The sequence below is a fragment of the Punica granatum genome, unplaced genomic scaffold (genome assembly GCF_007655135.1).
Source record: "Punica granatum isolate Tunisia-2019 unplaced genomic scaffold, ASM765513v2 Contig00116, whole genome shotgun sequence".
NCBI classification, from domain to species: Eukaryota; Viridiplantae; Streptophyta; class Magnoliopsida; order Myrtales; family Lythraceae; genus Punica; species Punica granatum.
The window spans coordinates 80,270-100,122 of NW_022204102.1; the positions used below are offsets into that span (position 1 = coordinate 80,270).

Genomic DNA, 19,853 nt, shown 5'->3' on the forward strand with positions numbered 1-19,853 from the left:
TCTCACGCGCAGGCGAGTGGGGTATCGGTGCGAGGTTACTAGCGATTAGTACCTCGATTCCATGAATGTGTGAGTGGGGGTGTAATATAACTAACTCCGGGGAAAAGTAAATGCGAGACAATAAAGGAAAGAGATGTATGAGATGCATGAGTTTTAAACACTAATGTCATTACATCGGTTTGGTCCAAATTCCATAGTTCACAAAAGATAGTACATTTAAAGGAACATAAACATAAAACCGACATTTCGTCGTGCTTGGTAACTAAGTGAGCGACACGTAGGTTTGAGCGGGGCAAAAAGGGGCCGTCGACTACCAAACCTAAGGGCGGGAGACCTGCGCGCCTTCGCTCGCATTTGGTCTAGCAGAGCGCTCAAACGCGCTATCTCCCGGTCTTGATCCCTCTGAAGATTTTTGTAATCTACAAGCTCCACACGAAAGTCAACAAGCTCGCAACGGAGCTGATCTCGTTCTTCCCTGATAGACTGCAGCTCTGCGCGGATGGCTCCCTGAGCGGAGCTCTCGGCTTCCGAGACGACTGTAAGAGGGGCTCGCGGGATCGGGATCGTTTGGGCTCGACGTTCGGGCATCGAGTCCAGTGCGTAGAATTGAGCCACATATGCTGCCGTGGCGGAGAGTGCTCGCTCCTCGTCGGTAGGATGCTCAGGGAAGTAGAGATCCTGTAGGACGTGTGTATCCCATACTCGGCGGATCTCCCGGATCTGTAGAAACCTAGCCGATGCCATGGATGAAAAATCGGCCCACTGGAGTCGAAAGGGTAGACGGTCGGCTTCGGTGGGAATGTCTTGTAGGCCGTCGAGCTGTCTGACTACTCGGCTAGGAAATATAAGCGTACTTCCCAAGTGACTGAGGTGGGGAACTCCTATGACCCCGGGGCATCCTGTGATCATGGGGCCGCCAAGGTTCTAGCGAGCGGCCCACAAAAATTGTGCGGGTGTGAGCCCTTCCAAGAAATGCCTCTACTGTGAGAAGCTACACTCGGGAAGTCGAAAGGTCGGAATCAACCGTCTAATCAGAGAACGCTCGTCAATGATGTAGGAGAAGGGATGCGATGAGCAGAACGGTCGGATGTGTGCGGTGAGCCATATCTGCAGGAGGTGTGGTGACCCTATCATCCTGCCACGCCGAATCTCACTAATGTAGTCGAGAGACCGGATGGTCTCAGTAAGCAGGGCCTCAACGTAACTATGGCCTCTTATCGCTTGGAGGATGACTTGGACGACTGCCCCATCTATGAGAGTTGGTGAGTACGGGAATAGGAGAGTGTCGAAGATTAGTAGAAGAAATACGTGGCAAGCGCCAAGCTGGTAGGACTCTGCCTCAGCATGTAGTGCGTGAACGTGAGTGAATTCCAGGAGCCATGTGATCCTGATAACGTGATCCTACCAGTCTTGAAGCTCTCGTTGGGCGTCCTAAGTTGACAAGCCCAAGAGGGCTGAGAATTGGCTACGAATCAGGGCGAATGGGTTAGGCATAAGGATTCCTTGGGCAATAGGCGTGGGCCTCTGAATGAGCGCTGTGTACTCTTCGACTATAGGAGACAACTCGGTCCCCTGGAAGTTGAACACCACGTGTTGGGGGTCCCAGAATTCGACTGCAGTCCTTAAGAAAATCCAATCGACGGGGCATTCGACGAGCGCCACCAGGTCCCCTATAATGGAGCGGATGACGGCACGATCTACAGGGCACAATGTTCTCCAAATGCGCATGATCTCTCGGCCCGGAGGCATGAATGATTCGAGCCCGAGACTGGGAGCAGAGCGGTCCATTCTTACCTAAATGGAGGAAATGTCGGTTCAATGTTTAGAGACAAACCGATGTAATGTCCTAGGTTGTTCGAAAACATGCATGCAGTGCGAAAGATAAACTATAATCGTATCCGTTACAATGTACATCGCTCTTTTATTGAAAGGAAGGAAAAAACAAAAAAAAGGCCCATCCTAAAAAGACTGTGGGCCGACTCAAATACTCGACTTTGGGGTCAGTTGACGGCATGGAGGTTAATGTTGGTACAGCATGACGGTCCCTGCTTATGCATGGTTTCGGTTCTACTAGGATAACCACTAACTAGAGATGGGGGCTTCCGATACAAGGGTGTGAATTCCTTGAAATCGAGCGAGGATCTTTGGGGGCCGGTTCGGTGGCGTAGCCGACTCGATCCGTTCCTTTACTCGGAACCTCTGACTAACCTAGCTTCCTATTTTGGCGCCCCCGTGGGATTTCGGACGAGGTACCTAAAACTAGTGTGAAATGCAATGCATTTGTGAAATAAATGTGCGTAAGTAGGTAAGCGGTAAATAAACAAACAAGCAAGCAAACGGAATTGAGCCTGAACCCACTAAGTATGTCCCCAGCGGAGTCGCCAAGCTGTACGCACTCAAATTTCATCTCGTCGGGGCACGCATGCGTGCGCCTATACAACGCTGCTTGGGAGTGTCCACCTTCTCGGGGAAGCGCGACGGATGCATGTGAGAATGAGTCGCCACTTACCATTTTACGACCGGATGGTCGATGGCCGATAAGTTACCCGGGTCTAGGGGTACGGAATGCACCTAATTGCTAGGGCATTGGTCGTATGGAACCAGAAATTCCAAATTCGGGGGTTCTATTACGTGCGAGCCTATATCCCGCACGCCCTTTCGGTACTCTAATTTGCTAGGCTTGCCATTTATTGTTTATTTACTGCGTGAGTTATGTTGCGCTCTCCTTACCCGTTTTGACACCGTAAATTCGGTGAATCAATTGATTCGAATCAGGAATCAGAAAGGAAAGTAAGTTCGCGCGCCAAAGAAATGGCTCGCTATCCTAGCTACGGTTCGTCGAGCCACAGTGGTCGATTCCCCGTGCGAGCCAAAACCACGAAGCATTAAATTTACTTGCCTTCCGGATAAACGAATCAACTCGATTAATTCTGCACTCAGACCTCTCGCTCACCGATTGGGGATCCGTACAAATGAATGTGCGAATAAGGTTCCTAACAATGTACTCTCAAAGAAATACAAATTACAACTGAATAAATGAATCCCCGATCAGCTCACGTTGGGTCAATATTCCGCTCTGGCTCACCGTGTATTTTGAATGACCGATAAATAAATTAAAGCAACACGAGCTCAAAGAGCCGGGGGTCGGGTCCGATTGGACCGACGGTGATAGAAGAATTGATTGATTCTCGTTGTAACCGTTGGACCGATCGAGCTCCCGGGTGATATCTAACCACGATTCACACATTCGATCTAAGTCGCCTTCCACATAGGCCGTACTTCGAGCGTAATGGTGACTAGAGGTTAGATCCCATTCCGCACTCGAGTTGCGCGCATTCAATGTGTGAGGGGCGTTGGACCCCATGTTCGGTGATTTAGGGCGTTGGACCCCGCGCAGTACGTAACCTACGGGTTCGGACCAGAACCGCAACAAACCAACAAAAGGAAGTGGAAAACAGAAGAAAACTGATAAAAGTGATATAAAAAAAGACAAAAACTGATAAATACAGATAGATACAGAGAAATTGTGCATTAAGCCGAATGTACGTGACTTAATCAGTTATTAACCGGGATTGATTAGAAAACAATGTATCTAACCTAGGCAAGCAAAGAAAGGAATTATGGCATGGTTCTAGGCCAGTTATTTATGTTGTTTTGTTTTAAGACTTTATTTCTTGAATGTCACTACGGCTTCACTGAATATACCAAACTCGTGTTTTGACTCTAGATTTGGAACCTAGCATTCCGCCTATCCATTATCTAATGTTTGGTTAAGCCAAATGCGTGATTAATCTGGTTTTGCGTGTTTTGTGACAGAAATAACAACGTTAACTACCAAATCTACGATAAGAAGATAGAAACACTGAAAGTGAATGAAATGGGTCATGCGAATGAAAGTCGCACCCGAACGGGTCGCCCTTTTCCATACATAGATCAAGGTGTTTCGGTCTCCTTAACGCCTAGGGTATCGGCGAGTCACGAAATGATAGTTATGCCCTTGGACGGTAAGATATGTGAAGTGCCCGCGTAAAATTGAGACTACATGACATGAAGAGGTCTAAAGAGGACTCGCGTGTTTCGACTTGAGCCGCCTCAAATTGGGCCCGAACTCGAGTCATAGGGCCCGAGTGCTCCCTAGACACTGATTCTATTCGTGTTATGTATTTCAATGCTTTGAAATTGTGGATTTTCAAAAAGGGCATTTTCGCCATTCGGTGATTCGTCGACGCGCTTACAAATTAATATTCGATTTGTCCAATTATTTAGGCCGAATGGTTTCATTAACCGAATGACTCGTCCCGTTTCTTCATTTGTGGAATTATTCAAAGATTGAGATCTTGGATTTCAATTATTATGGATTTATGGGTGATCGTCCGAAACTAGCGCGCCTAGCATGCGACTAATTGGTAACCAACAATTAAATGAGAGCGCCATTACAAACAATTCCAAGAACCAACTTCCAAGCGGAGGAAGAGGCTGGCCTAGACTCGAAGGGAGCCACGGGACACTCGGCCATATCCCAGGGGAAGTAACTGAATGCTTCCTTTGCTCAAACCTGAATCATGGGTGGTCTCTTACGCTGGTTTCAGTCGTTTCTTGGATGCTTCATACACCAAAGATGTTAATGACACATACATTCGCTAAATCGAAGCCGCCACGGTCTTGGTTACACAAACAAACACATGAAGCAAACACAAACATTAAATTTAGAAGGAATCGATAAAACGGTGTCGACTCGTTCAACAATATATGCGTGGAGGGAAGACAACACGGGAACCATCTAATTTCAGGGATGGAGAGGCCATGGTGGCCTCGGATGAACCGAGGGGAACTCACGGGTCCCTCCCTTGGGACTAGGCAGTGTGTTTCCATGGTTCAAGCACAGCCAAGACGGTCTCTCCCACCTCGATTTTAGCCGTTTCCCGTCATACTAACATGTAATATGTGATGAGCGAACATAAAATGCATGAACCAACCAATTTCGAAGAAGGAGAGACCACGATGACCTTGGGCGAACCAAAGAAGCTCACGGATCCCCCCATTAGGACTAGGTCGTGAGCTTCGGTGATTCAACCGTGGTTCAAATGATCTCTCTCACTTCGACTTTGGTTGTTTCCGGACATGATATACGTGGTAAACGACATTCGAACGTAATAAACAACGTGAATGTGCATGGGAATGAATAAAGGTTCGAACTTGCATGCTTTTCGGTTAATAACCACCTTAACACCCTAGGACAAGCAAATATCAAGAACCTAACTTTTCTAAGTCGTAGAGGAGTCTTACCTAGCCTCGATTCGCGAGGAAAGGAGTCAGAGAAGTGGCAAGAAGGTTGGGTGACCCGGCTGGACGTCGAGGGCAGTAGGTATCCGAGAGCAGCTACCGCGGCAACCAGAAGGAAAAGTGGTCATCACGATAGCTCCGATCACGGCATCAAGCGAGGTCAAGTTCCTCAGACTTCTAAGGGACAGATCTATATATTCGTGACAAGCCTCGAGCGTGCAAGAGCCTGGACAAGCCCGAAAACGGTGAGAAAATAACCTGTAAAACCCGTCGAAACCCGATACAGAGAAAAGATCGACACGGAGGTCGTGCGCGGATGAACGGCTCTCGGACTGTGACCGCCTCTTCACGGGGGAGAGGGAGGGTTGTGAGGAACCCTTCGAATGTGACGGCACGACTCGCCGAAGTCGAGGGAGGAAATGGCACTCATGAGGGCTCGTGTGCACCCGAAAACTCGTGTAGCGGTTGTTTCAGGTTACTTGCTGGAACGACGTGTTGGAGGCCTTGAGTGTTCAAACTAAGCTCGGAAATGGGTTTAGAAGGTGGAAGACATGTGGGATATGAAGTTTGGTTGTGATTGGCTTAAGTCGGGATGGGTGGTTACCGGAAAACTGAGTGGTTTCCTGTTGGTTTCGGCTGGTTTCGGCTTCGGCGTGGGTTGGATGATGGCTGGATAGTAATGGGGGGTTGAGAGGATTCTAGAGTGAAGTTGGGTTGAGAGAGAGTGGAGTTCAAGAAGTGATTAGCTTAGTGAGGCTTAGGGCTTATAAAGGATGCCTAATGGTGTGATTAAGCAAAGCTAAGTGTGATTAGAGGGGGAGGTTAGGGTGGCCGGATTTTTGAGAGGGGATTAGGGTGGGGTTTATGTCATTTAGAGTGTAGGGGAAGCAAGAGGAGAAGTGATGGAAAGTGATGGGAGGTGATTGATGTGAGAGTGTGTAAGAGATATTTGAATTGTGTGGTGGAGGGAAGAATGGAGGGGTTGGAGCTGCCAGCCATGAGGGATCTAGCCATGGCTTGGGGTTGGAGCCAAGGCTTGGGATTGAGCTCCAGGCTCTTCTTGGCTCGGGGAAAAGTCGGGAGAAGCTCGGGATTCGATTGATCACGCGCGCGTCTTCCGTGGTTTGCTTGAGCCATGAATTATTGATGCACAAGTGATTACGATTTAAATGAGCCCAATATTGGCACACTTCTCATGGGGAATTATTCGGGGGGCTCGGGGCTCCAAAGCCGGTTTTGCTCTGCTCGGGCATTTTGAGTGCAGTTGACCGTCCCCGTTGTCCAATCGCCCCTTCGTGCGGAACCGTTGACCTATCGTCCTTGATCAAAGACCAATAGCCGAAGAGACCTAGGGGTCTGCGATCGGGATTTTCTTAGTGTTTTCTGAATCTTCCGAGGTGTTCGGAGACCGCTGTGGTCTAAGCTTGCCAAGAACGTGCCCCGAAAGTTTGCCAAGAGGCGTTCGTGACTACTAAAATGTCACTCGGGAGACCTAATTGACTTGCTTGGTCCGAGGCAAAATGATTTCCCCAGTCCTAGGAGTTGTAGGGAGTGAGTAGTGTGAAGCTCGGACGTCAACATTTCCCCGAATGAGCTCTGAGCGCAAGATTCCGAGTGAAAAGGGCCCTTTTGTTGCCGGAATGGTACTTGGGAAACCTAACTGGATTGTGCAATACAATCAGGTTTCATTTCCCTAGGCCTTGAGGTCCTCGGGATTGATTGGCGCGGATTTCGTGCACTGACGGTTCATTAAAAGGGTCTCTGGCCACGTTTCTATGGAAAAAGGGGCATTTTCTCCTGGTTGGGATCCACTCGAGAGACCAAGATGGGCTCCGAAACACAGTCTGACCCCTGTTCCATGGTCTGGGTGACCCTCGGGTGTGTACAGGCCTGTTTTCGGGTGCTGTTTATCTGTTCGTGGATCAGGCCTCCCGGGGGGCCCGTTAAGAAAGGTGTCTGCGGATGTTAAGGGGTGCCTCGGCTTAGGCAGGAGACTTTTGAAATGTGCTCGGAGGTGCCATTGATCATTTTAGTACCAAGAGGGATTTTTAGAGTCCCATATTGGATATCTTCTTACGCTTCGGTGATCCGTCGATGAATAGTGCCACAGTACCGGCCTCTGCTGTTTTCGGGGTTCGTTGTTCGTCTGTTCTTCTGATTTCCCTCCTGTGCCTTTCTAGTGGACCCTGCTTCTCTTCCGTAGTCCGTGCCCCCATGTCCGAGCGTTCGCCTCCGTCGGCCCGGCCTTGAATAGTGATCAGAGCTTTGTCCAAGCGTTCTGTATCGAGAGCCAGTTGGCCAAAATGGGGTGCTGACAACGAGCTTAGAGATAAATATTTGAGAAAAGATATTGATAATACTATGGCATTACTTGAGGAGCATAAAGCTATGTGGAGGAAGTCGAGGTGTTCCATTATGTCAGATGGATAGACTGATAAGAAGAAGAGCTCCATATGTAATTTCCTAGTGAATAGTCCCAATGGCACAATATTTTTTACTTCCATTGGCACATCAAACATCTCCAAGACTGCAGATAAAGTGTTTTAGATGATAGATGATATGGTAGAGCAAGTTGATGAAGAGAATGTAGTTCAAGTTGTCACGAATAATGCTTCCCATTACAAGGCGACATGTGAGATGTTAATGGAGAAACGGAAGAAGTTATTTTGGACTCCTTATACAGCTCATTGCATAGATCTTATACTGGAGGATTTGGAGAAGAAGATTAAGGTACATGAGCTGACGATAATGAAGAGTAGGAAGATCACAACCTTCATTTACTCGAGAACACTCCTTATCATGATGCTGAAGCATTTCACAAAGAGTAAAGAATTGATTAGACCGGTTGTGACTCGCTTTGCTACTGCTTATCTGACTTTGGGATGCCTCTTCGATAATAGAAATGCTCTAAGGACTATGTTTGCATCCAAACAATGGAAAGGGAGTCGATTTACGTGCTATTATGGATAACAGATTTTGGAGTAATGTTAATACATGTTTGAAGGCTGCATATCCTCTCATTAAGGTGTTCCGCATGGTGGATTCGGATGAAAAGCCCACGATGGGCTTTATTTATAATGAGATGGAGAAAGCTAAGCAGAAGATCAAAATAAACTTCAAGGATGATCGGAAGAGATACAATTATTTATAAGTTGCTATATGCTTAGTATTTACTTACTTATTTATTATTATTTGAAATTTATAAGTATCTAATAATGGCTCGTTTCATGATTTTAGCTATGATCCTGTTTGGAAGGTTATTGATGAGAGATGGGAGGTTCAACTTCATAGGCCTCTACATGCTGCTGCTTATTACCTGAATCTCCAGTTGCATTTCTCTTCTAAATTTAGTGCTGATAGAGAAGTTATACATGGATTATATAAGGTTATGGATCAGATGCTAGATGATGAAGAGAGGGATAAGGTTGATTTGCAGCTAGAGGAATTCAAACATGAAAGATGGCTCTTTGGATTTTCATCTGCAAAGTCTATGAGGTTTAAGAAGACACCGGCAGATTGGTGGGAGTCATATGGTGCCGATACCCCAGAGTTACAAAGATTTAGCATAAGGATATTGAGTTTGACCTGTAGCTCTTCGGGATGTGAGCATAATTGGAGTGCTTTTGAAATGGTATTTTATGGATTCCTTTTTTTTTACCATTTTTTTATCTTATTAGAATTCATTTTAATATATCTACTAACTATTTTGTTTTGCTTAGGTACACAAAAAAGAGAATAAATCGGTTGCATTAAAAGAAGATGAATGATTTAGTATTTGTGATGTACAATTTGAAGTTGAAAGATAAGAAGATCATGAAGCAAGTTGATCTTCAAGTGGAGGAAATTTCTTCCGATGATGAATGGATTGTCGAAGAGGAGAAAGAGAATACCGCAACTTTAAGCCATAATTTTAACTTGCGTTCTCTTGGTCGTGGGGATGATGGTGATGAAGAGAGTGGAGATATTCAAATTGGCGATGCAGATGCAGAGAATATGCACACACAAGAGCATGGCACGGTTGATGACTTGGAGCTTCCAAAAGAAGATGAGTTTGATACTTTGTATAATGATGATGTAGGTGATGATGAAGATTTGGATGAAATTTGATCTATTTGTTCATTGTATGTTATGAGTTATGATATATGTTGTTAACTTTTTATTTCGGAAGTTTGAGTTATGATTTATATTTTGGACCTTGAATTTCGATAATTTGTAACGATATTTTGTGTTTTTATGATTTATTGTTGATTTGTTAGTTTGTGGTCTTTATTATGAACAAGAATTGATTTTTTTGCTCATGAAAGTATGTTACATATATGTTATTTTTTTAATTACAGATAGAATCTTACGATTCACGATTTTACGACCCTCGACCGATTCTAGGTAGAATCGCGATTCTGACAACCTTGGGTTTCTCAACCCGAAAGCAGTAAATGGGTGTCTCAACCCGAAAGCAGGAAATGCAGAGGGAAAGGTTGGTGCTAAGGAATAGCATGGGGAGCTAAAATGGGCTATTTGCTTGATGTCGAGTCAGGATTATGCTGGGCTGAAACCGCGATAGGCGTGGCCTGCCGCTCGTTGTGTGACCAGGGTGCTCGCTTGATGATTGCGTCACGTGCAGTCATGAGGGCGTTGATTTGCCAGAAGCCGGTCTCACAGCTGGGGCGATTGCTTGTTCGTTGGAGATGCCCCGATCTTGTGGTGAGGGACTTGAGCTCTAGGGTGGAGCGTCTATGTACCCCGAGGGATCGGGAATCAGAGTCCGCCGTAGTTTTTGCTACTTGTGGTACCTGCGATCGTGTTATCATAAGTAAGTCATGGGTGAGTTACTAAGGATGTATAAGCATAGCTAAAAAAATGAGTCATTGTGACACATGCTTTTCATTTCAGGGTCGCCCAAGCGACTCGTGAAAGGTTTCGTTTTGGCAATGCGGATGAGATCTTGTTTTCAAAGGCCTCGGTGTGAGGCCTCCAAGGCTCCTGTTGGCTATGCGTTGGCATATTGAGGCGTTCTCAATTATGTCCTAGCGGCTCTATCGGTTGTTCAATGTGTCCGTCAACTTTGGACCCCTCTCATCAGGGTGCCGTAGGGCGGCTGCGTTTGTGACCCGCATGGGGATTTCTGTTCAGATTTGGTCAAACATCGGTTTAGTCATTGTACGAACCCGAATGTGGACTCTTGTCGGGGCCCGCATTGCGCGCATTTGGATCGTGCGGCTTGGGAGTGTCCACCTTCCCGGGGATGCGTGACGGACACGCTTGAGAAGGAGTCGCCACTTATCATTTTACGACCCAACGATCGATGGTGGATAAGTTACCCGAGTCTAGGGGAATGGAACACCTAGTTTTGCTAAGGCATTGATATGTGCAGAACCAGAAAGTCCGAGTTCGGAGGTTCATATTACGTGCAGGCCTATATACCTCACGCCCTTTCGGTAGTCTGGTTTGCTAGGCTTGCATGTTTTAATTATTCATCGCGTGAATTAAGTTACACTCGACTTGCACGTTTTGACACCGAAAATTTGGCGAACCAAATGATGTCGGTTGAGTAGCCGAGAGAGAAGTAAGCCCGTATGTCGGGGAATTGGTGTACAATTTCGCGTTACAGTTCATCAAACCATCATGGTTGAATCCCTGCGTGAACCAGAACCACGAGATCTCGGGTTTACTTTCCTTTGGGCAAGCATTAAACCGATTTGAATGATTCGACTCTCGGACGGTTTGCTGGCCGACTGAGATTCTTACAAGTTGAATGTACAAAATAAAATCCTTACAATGAGCTCTCGAAAAATAATACAACAAAATCATAATTACAAATGATCGAATCTCAGTCAGCTCGCATTCGGTAATTATTCCACTCTAACTCATCGTGAGTTTAGGGAAAAACCGAAAAAATTGAAATTCAACATGCGCTCTCACTGAATAGGGCGTTTGAGCCAAGTACTATTCGTCCTAGGGATCGGGCTCGACTCGCATGATAATTAAGTGTAGAAAGGCAACAAGCAGCATGTGAATAACAGACAATGTGTTTGCATTCACCGAATTTACGTGGATTAGCAAGTTATTAGTCCGGGGTATTTTGGTATGCAAATCCTACCCTAGACGAACAAATGGATGCTAATATTTTAGCATTCGGCTTTGGTTTGAGAACCTGACATATCGGGTGTCCATAGTCAAGTTTCGTGCGTGTGGATTGTTTTTACAGTGATTCGGTGTTGTGACACTGAAATTACACTGAATTCATCCAAACTTGTGTTTTGACTCTAGATTTGGAACATAGAGTTTCACCTAACCATTTTCTAGCGTTGGTTAGATCGAGTGAAAGATTAGTCAGGTAATTATGTTTTGATGCAAAATACCTGACTAACACCCTAAACTATGCTAGGATGACAGAAACTCATCAGTGGGAACAAAAAGGGCTATGCAGATGAACTTGCACCTGAACAGGTAGCCCGTTCCTATTCCAATACTGTCGTGTTTCTGTCAAACTAACCCTAGGATGTCGCCAAATTACAAAATGACGCTTCTGCCCTTGACTTGAAAATTTATTTTCAGAAAAGGGAAACAGTGCAATAGGGGACACCTCGGCCTGTAACCGGCGCCGACCAATTCCTTGGGCTTTTTAGGGTTATGTGGGAACCCCGTAAAAGCCAAAGATTTGATCGATCTAATCGGAAGTGATCTAAAACGAACTTCTATATTCCGACCTGAATTACTTTGCATGAAATCAGGTAAAACTCAAGTCAAAACACACAAGTTTCTCCTAGATGTCCATGTTACATCGTATTGCATGTCTCGGATTTTAAAGTATGGGAGTTTTGAAAAGGGCATCAACATCGTTTTGTAATTCGTCGACGTGAGTTACAAATTAATGTCCAATTCGTGCAAAGTTGTTAAAGTCGAATGAATTAACCGTGTGAGTGTCCCGATTAACCCATTCGTGAAATTAATGCTTAAGGATTATCGCCGAATGCATTAATTTGTTGAAAACGATTCGTGACCCGGCGACCAAGACGGTTCCATAAGGATCGAGGATAATTTGGTCAAATGACCGAAACTACCCTCGGAACCAAATGGACCCGAAAGAGTCACCGATACCCGAATCCATGCATGTTGCTTAAAAAAACATTTTTATGCGAGATTTGCGATGTAAAGGAAATTATAATTGCACATAATCCGAGAAAACGATTTCAAACGGGAAGAGGAAGCCAAACTTGACTCAAGAAGAGTCAAGAGGGTCTCGGCCTCTTGCCCTTGAGGATGGCCGAGAGCTCTATTGACTTAAATGGAGTCTTGAATGGTTTCCTCGTCCCATTTTGGTTGTTTTCTCGCATGTTCGAACAATAGGCATGATAAATAACATGTGTTTTAACAAAAGTTGGTATTGCTTTGAGTTTAATAACACATTCAAACATGCAAACATGCACAAACATGTTATTTAAGGAATCGATAAAATAATGCCGACTTCATGCATGCCGGAAAACACGATGAAACTCGGGAATCAAACTCGGATCGGGTCAAGAAGATCATTCCTTGCCCGAAAAGAGCAAAAGAGCATTCAGTCACCTCACTTGGAGGCAAACCAATGAGCTATCTTGCCTTTTCCGGGTCGGAATGTTCTTCTCGACTACAATCCAAGTGTTTCCCGACATGTTGACATGTTAACAGAGGATAAACATGCATAATATAACTTAAAAGTGCATAAAAATGTAATCTTGCAAGTGATACATGCTTAAAACACCATATCACTCCATAAACAGGCAATAAAATGTAAAAGACCTAACTTCTCTAAGTCGAGAATGTTATACCTAGTATCAGGATATGAGGAAAGAGTCGGGGAAGGGTTTGAGAGTTAGGTGACTCGGTTGAACCCTTGGAAGGATGTTCGGGTGCACGGGCTACACATTCGGGCAAGCTCGGACGCGCGGCAGGACGTGCTTGGGAGTGCACGGGCGTGGCAGGAGCTCAGGCACGCGGCTGGATGCGCGGGCAGGTGAGCAGGAGCTTACGGGAGTGCGCAGGAGCGGTGACGAGCACAAGCGGAGGCAAGTGGACGTTGGGCTTGTGCGGACGTGCATGCATGGGACGTCCGGGGCGCACGGGCACAGGAGTGCTCGCGGTGACAAGCGCAAGAACGCGCACGGTGACGGACGAGCGAGAGCAAGGGCGCAGACGGGCGTGCGCGGGCAGACGTGCACAGGCGTCATCGAGCGTCTGGACGGGAGAGCTGGTGACAGGTTCACTGTTCACCCGAGAGCACAATCCAAACTTGAAATGGTGAAATCGATCTGAAATGATGAGCAAACCACTCCAAATAAAAAAACTAAGTTCATAAATGAACTCTTTGGGTCCAAAACATGTGGGCCATGAAGTTTGGAAAATTTTGGATATAAATCAGAATAGTGACCGCCATGGATTCCGACTTAAACTCTAAGGGTTTTGGCTTGGTTTTGGTTGCTAGGAGCTGAAGGCTTGCTGCTGGAGCTAAGGAGGAATTGAGAGCATTTCTAGAGGGAGAAAGCTAGTGAGAGTATGTAAGAGTAAAAGTAATTAGCTTAATGAACTTTATGCAATATATAGGCAAGCTTAATGAGCAATTAAGCAAAATACAGTACAATTAGTGGCACCATTAGCAAAAGTCGGTTTCTTTAATGAAGATGAGGATGAATGTCATCCATGCACCTTGATGAAGAAGAGCCAAGAAGCATTGATGCCATGGAAGTGAAGCTTGAGTGTAGAAGTGAATGATTAAGGATATTTTGATCTTAGAGTGCAAGAGCAAGGAGAGGGTGGCAATGGCAAGGGGCAGCTGCCCTTGGGCAGCCCGTGGGTCCCATGGCCAAAGAGGAAAAATCGGGAGAAAGCTCGGGTCTCGATTGGTCGCGTATTCAAGGCTCGTGATTCGAATTAAACGTCGAATTGTCGATATACGCGAGAAAACGGATTTAATGAGCCCAAGATTGGCACTTTTCGTGGAAAAATGCCTCGGGTTCGTATGAGGCTCGGAAGCCGGTTTTGCTTGTTTCAGGTGACTAGAGCGAAGTTAACTGCTTCTGATAGCATATCTTGTATCTGCATCCCACGTTGGTCATTTTGACATGAATTGTCAGACAACGTGAACAATTGACCCTTAAGCCGGTAATGCAAATGTGGAGCCGGAGACGTCCTAGGAGGCCAAAACTAGATTTCTTAGATTACTTTATGTGTTGCTTGGGCGCTCCAGAGATCACTGTGATCTCTATTTGTCGATATTGGACTTCTAAGGACTTGAAAAGTGCATCTGAGACCTTTAAAGCACTGCTTGGGAGGCCTAGATGAGTTGTGTAATTCAGTCTGACGATTCCACATTGAGCCTTGGACTGGCTAACACTGTGTAGGGTAGGCATCCGATGTCAAGTTTCCACAAAAGGACCTCCGGATATGGATTTCCACTGAAAATAGCCTTTTATGCTCATCGGATGTTACTCGAGAAACTGAAAAGGGTTTTGCTGTCTGTTTTGCCCCATTACGTCTGTCCGCTAAAGTTTTCAGGGCAATGCAGGGTCAACTTTGTTTGCTGTTATTCTGTCAGACAGGTCTCCGGTTATGCATTTCCGAAGAAGGGCATGCTTGTTATGTCGCTCGAAAGTCCTTTGAAGTGTCAGCGTGGCTTCCAAGAGACAATTTGAAGCACTGCTCATGCTCTGTATGCTTGTGGGGCATGGCCGCATCTAACATTTAGAATTAACTTTTCTCTGAAAAACCAACATTTTTAGACTTCCACTGAAAAGTTGTATGTATACAGAAAGTTGTTCTGTATAGAGCAGATGATATGCAAAATGCGTTTGAAGACACTTTTCATCTGTTTGGTACTGATGTAAATTTTTGGAGTCCAATATTGGCTATCTTCTGATGGTCAAGCGAACTATCGAAAAATAGGACTGTCCACGTGATATTCTGAAAATGCCGGTTTTTGGATGTTGTTTGGCTTCTTCTTGCTCTGTTGGCTCTAGATGACCTAGGAAGTTCTTATGTTGTTCGTCCCTATCATCTGCTTTCTCCTGCTGACTTGAGAATGAATAATGATGTCTTGCTCTGTAGAGCCCATATTCTGTGTTCCTACTCATGTCGTGGCCTGAATCATTGCTGATAATGTTGTTTGAATTGGTGAGCCAAAATGAGGTGTTGATAGCTTGCCCCTCTTTGACTGCGTGCTCGAGTAAAGGATGAAGCCAAAGACTTTCAAAAGCACCCCAGTTTGATAGCAATGATCAATATGGAACTTCTGATGACAGTCTTCTCCCTCTTGCTTTGGATATGTGGGATGTTGTGCCTAACATAAAGATAAAAGAAGCGAGATGAGATGTGAATAAGCTTGGCAGCAAACAAATAGGATGCATGCATAAAGGAAATTGCTCAGTTGATGAAAATAGCCTTGCTTAATCAGAAATGCAGTGTGCAAAGTGCGGTGCTTGATGAAAAGTGCATAGCTTAAGGAAAAGTGCGTTGCTTAACAAAAAGTGCGTGCATAATGAAAAGTGCGTGCATAATGGAAAGTGCTTGCGCAATGGAAAGTGCGTGCATAATGAAAAGTGCGTGTATAATGGAAAGTGCGTCCATAATGGAAAGTGCGTGCATAATGAAAAGTGCTTGCATAATGAAGAGTGCTTGCAAGAGGCACGGGCGCCTGCCCGGCGAGTTACGGGGTGCACGAGCGCTTGCTCGACGGGTTTGCAATATACACGGGCGCATTGCCCTGTGGATTGTGGGGTGCACGAACGCTTCCTCGGCGGGTTTGCAATATGCATGGGCAATGATTGCGGGGTGCACGAGCGCTTGCTCAGTGAGTTTTGCAAGATGCACGGGTGCCTGCCCGATGAGCTGCATGATGCATTGCTTAATGAAAAGGTGCTTGCTTAATGAAAAGATGCGTCGTGAAAGTAAATGCAAATGCTGGGAAGTTGCGCGAGGTGTGGAATGAATCATTGATTCATCCATCACTGAACTCATATGTGTTGCAAACAATGTTGTAACAACATGCTTTGTTGTTTATCATCTGCTTGTGATGTAATTGAGCGCATCGAGTGCTATCCAGAAGACTCTTCTCGGATTGAGGCTGTAGTTATTGGCATGAGGCAGACATGCATTCGTCAACGGAAGACATCTCTCGGGGTTTACATCCTCATACCTGCATACGGAACCATGGGAACTAACAATAGTTGTCAGTCCTACCATACAGCCATAATGAAGATGTGCGAAGAGGTCTAAGTAATAATGCTTTAGGGATTTGAACTTGATGACCATTTGAAGGGGTGGTCGTATCCCGCAAGACTATGATTTGAAAGGAAAAGCTTTTTGCAAAACGGGCATAACTCGTATAATTTACATAAAGGTAAAGGGAGGGATCTTTGGGATCCTCCAGATCAAGGATACAACGATTCTACTGCATGTCGAAACGTGTCTCATGCCCGGAGAGTCAAGGAAAGTTTGCTTCCGTCGAAAACTGCAAAACCACTACTCGTTGTCGCTTCATACAAAGTGTAGCTATTCTTTCATGGTCGAGCTGTCAAAGGTCCCCTAACTTTTGCCTAGGTCGCAAAACGCCTGACGACCTAATAGGGTCTTTTATTTGACATTTCTCTCATTTAGAGTTCACCTTTTGCTACGACCGCCATGTTTAGGACCGATCGCACCTCTCAGTTCCTCTAACTTTTGCCTAGACAGCCCTTTCCGAGTTTTCAGTCTAGCGAGGATTTTGTTTCATGCTCTCCTTTTGCCACGGTTCCCCTTTGCGGGATTTTAAACCGTGCCTCTCATTCCCTAATTTTTGCATAGGCCGCCTCGAAGAGGTTTTTAACCAGGCAAGAAATTCATTCTTTTTCTCTTAAGAAGATTCTGAGATGAGAAAGAACAGAAAAAGGATGTACAAGATTTACAGAATTGCAAGCACATGGAGTTGCACATGCATGCGCATTAGACAGCAGCAGAATGATGGAAAACTGTCAAGGATAGTACTTCTTGAGGGTATCGGCATTGACTGGGAGCGCATTTTCGTTCCCATCCATGTCATTAAGGATGATTGCTCCTCCATCAAAGACTTCTTTGACAATGAAAGGTCCGTCATATTTGTATGCGAATTTGCCCCTGGAATCTGGGGCAATGTGCAAGACTTTCCGTAAGACGAGATCGCCAGGGCTGAACTCATGGAGACAGACTTTCTTGTTGAACGCTCGAGCCATTCTCTGCTGATAGCATTGACTGTGGCAAAGTGTTGTGAGCCGCTTCTCATAAATGAGATTAAGCTGTTTGTAGCGCTGTTTTAACCATTCTGCTTCCTTAAGCTTGGATTCGGCAAGGACCCTCATGGAGGGAATCTCCACTTCAACAGGAAGAACTACTTCCATGTCGTAGTCCAAAGAGTACGGGGTTGCCCCGGTAGACGAGCGGATAGAAGTTCGATACGCCAAAAGCGCGAATGGGAGCATCTCGTGCTAGTCCTTGTAATTCACCGTCATTTTTTCGATGATTTTCTTTACATTCTTATTCGCCGCCTCTACCGCACCATTTATCCGTGGACGATACGGAGAGGAATTGCGATGTTGAATCTTGAACTGTGCACAGAGCTCATCGATAAGTTTGTTGTTCAAGTTCTTAGCATTGTCTGTGACAAGAGTCGTAGTGACCCGGTACCGCGCAATGATGTCGCGTTTGAGGAAGCGTGCCACGGCCTTCTCAGTGACTGATGCTAGCTTCGATCCACTTAGTGAAGTAATCGATAGCTACCAGTATGAACAAATGTCCATTGGATGCTTTGGGGTTGATAGACCAATCACGTCCATGCCCCACATTGAAAAAGGCGATGGAGCTGCCATTGGATGCAGCTCGTTGGGTGGTGCTCTGATCTGATTCGCATAGACATGGCACAGGTGACAGTGCCTGACTTGCTTGATGCAATCAGTCTCCATGGTAGACCAGAAGTAGCCCAATCGCATGATTTTCTTTGCGAGCATGAGCCCGTTCATGTGAGGTCCGCAGTTCCCTTCATGCACTTCTTCCATAAGGCGTTGTGCCTCATTTCCATCGACACACTGGAGTAGTGTGGCGTCGAATGAACGGCGGTAGAGAGTCTCGCCACTTAGGGAGAAGTGTGTTGCGATGCGTCGGAGAGTCCTCCGGTCATGACCATCAGTGAAAGCAGTGAATTGACCAGTTTGCAGTAAATGCTTGATGTCTGCATACCAAGGCTTGCCATCGACAGCCTCGATCATGTCGCAGTGGGCAAGGCCCTTGGCAATCTCAAACTCAAGTGGCTCGATGAGATTCTCCTTCGTAATGCTCACCATGCGTGGTGTGTATGCAAACGAGATATCCTCAAAGTTCTCTGTCAACTCTTCGAGGTACTCGTGATACGGCACCAGCTTCAGATCTTTCGTCTTCCACTGTTTGAGCATCTGGAAGATTGTGAGTATGGAATCACCAAATACTTCTAGCTCCTTGACTTTGAGGTTGATTGCCGCCTGCAAGCTGAGAATACACTCTTCATATTCGGCTACGTTATTAGTGCAGGGGAAATCAATCTTCCCTGCAATAGGTAAATGACGCCCTTCGAGGGATATCAGTACTGTCCCAATACCAGACCCAGTGGAATTGACTGCGCCGTCAAAGTACATCTTCCACTCAAGACTCTCCTCTTCATCATTCACTTGGAGGATCCCTTCGTCTGGAAAGTCAGAGTTGATCGGTGTATCATCATCAATCGAAAACTCTGCTAGATGGTCTGCTATTGCTTGGCCCTTCACTGATGTGCGCGACACATACTCGATGTCATACTCTGTCAGTTGGCAACGCCATTTTGCTATGTTCTTCATGGAGGACGGATTGCCGAGCAGATACTTTAGGGGATCCGTCTTTGACAGCAAGCGAATAGTATGGTATAGAGTGTATTGCCAGAGCCTTTGCATGACCCACACGACTGCGTAACACATTTTCTCTATTTCAGGGTAGTTGGACTCCCCTTTAGTGAACTTCTTGCTTAAATAATAGATCACTCGCTCTGCGTGTGTGGAATCGTCCTTCTGTTCTAATATGCACCCGATGGATTGTCGGTGTACTGTCAGGTACAAGATGAGAGGACGATCCGGTGAAGGTGGGACCAACACCGACGGCTGAATCAGATATGCCTTGACTGTATAGAACACTTTCTGACACTCGTTATCCCATTCAACTGCTGCATTTTTGCGAAGCAGGTGGAAGAAAGGTTAGCACTTGTATGTCAAATTTGCTATGAAATGCTCAATATAATTCAGCCGTCCTAAGAAGCTTCTTCCTTCACGCACTATCGATGGAGGGGGCAACTCCATGATCGCCTTGACCTTGTCAGGGTCAACCTCAATGCCCTTTTCACTGACTACAAACCCTAACAGTTTCCCTGACTTAACACCAAATGTGCACTTTGTCGGGTTGAGTCGGAGCTTGTACTTCTTGAGACGATCGAATAGTCGCTTGAGGTTGACCAGATGATCTTCCCCTTCCTTGGACTTGGCAATCATATCATCGACGTAAACCTTTATCTCTTTATGCATCATGTCATG

At 45.8% G+C, this 19,853-nt stretch overlaps 1 protein-coding gene across 1 annotated transcript; it reads left to right on the forward strand.

Moving 5' to 3' along the window:
* Positions 1-7,842: 7,842 nt before the first annotated feature.
* On the forward strand, positions 7,843-9,390 carry LOC116190089. Its single transcript, XM_031519748.1, has 3 exons — positions 7,843-8,201; positions 8,521-8,914; positions 9,079-9,390. The coding sequence occupies exons 1-3, from the start codon at positions 7,843-7,845 to the stop codon at positions 9,388-9,390; spliced, it is 1,065 nt and encodes a 354-aa protein (XP_031375608.1).
* Positions 9,391-19,853: the final 10,463 nt, after the last annotated feature.

Coding starts and splice junctions, on each gene's coding strand:
- LOC116190089 (XM_031519748.1), top strand. CDS start 7,843: ATGGTAGAGCAAGTTGATGAAGAGAATGTAGTTCAAGTTGTCACGAAT. Junction 8,202..8,520: donor AGAAATGCTCTAAGGACTAT/GTTTGCATCCAA, acceptor TCATGATTTTAG/CTATGATCCTGTTTGGAAGG. Junction 8,915..9,078: donor ATTGGAGTGCTTTTGAAATG/GTATTTTATGGA, acceptor TACAATTTGAAG/TTGAAAGATAAGAAGATCAT.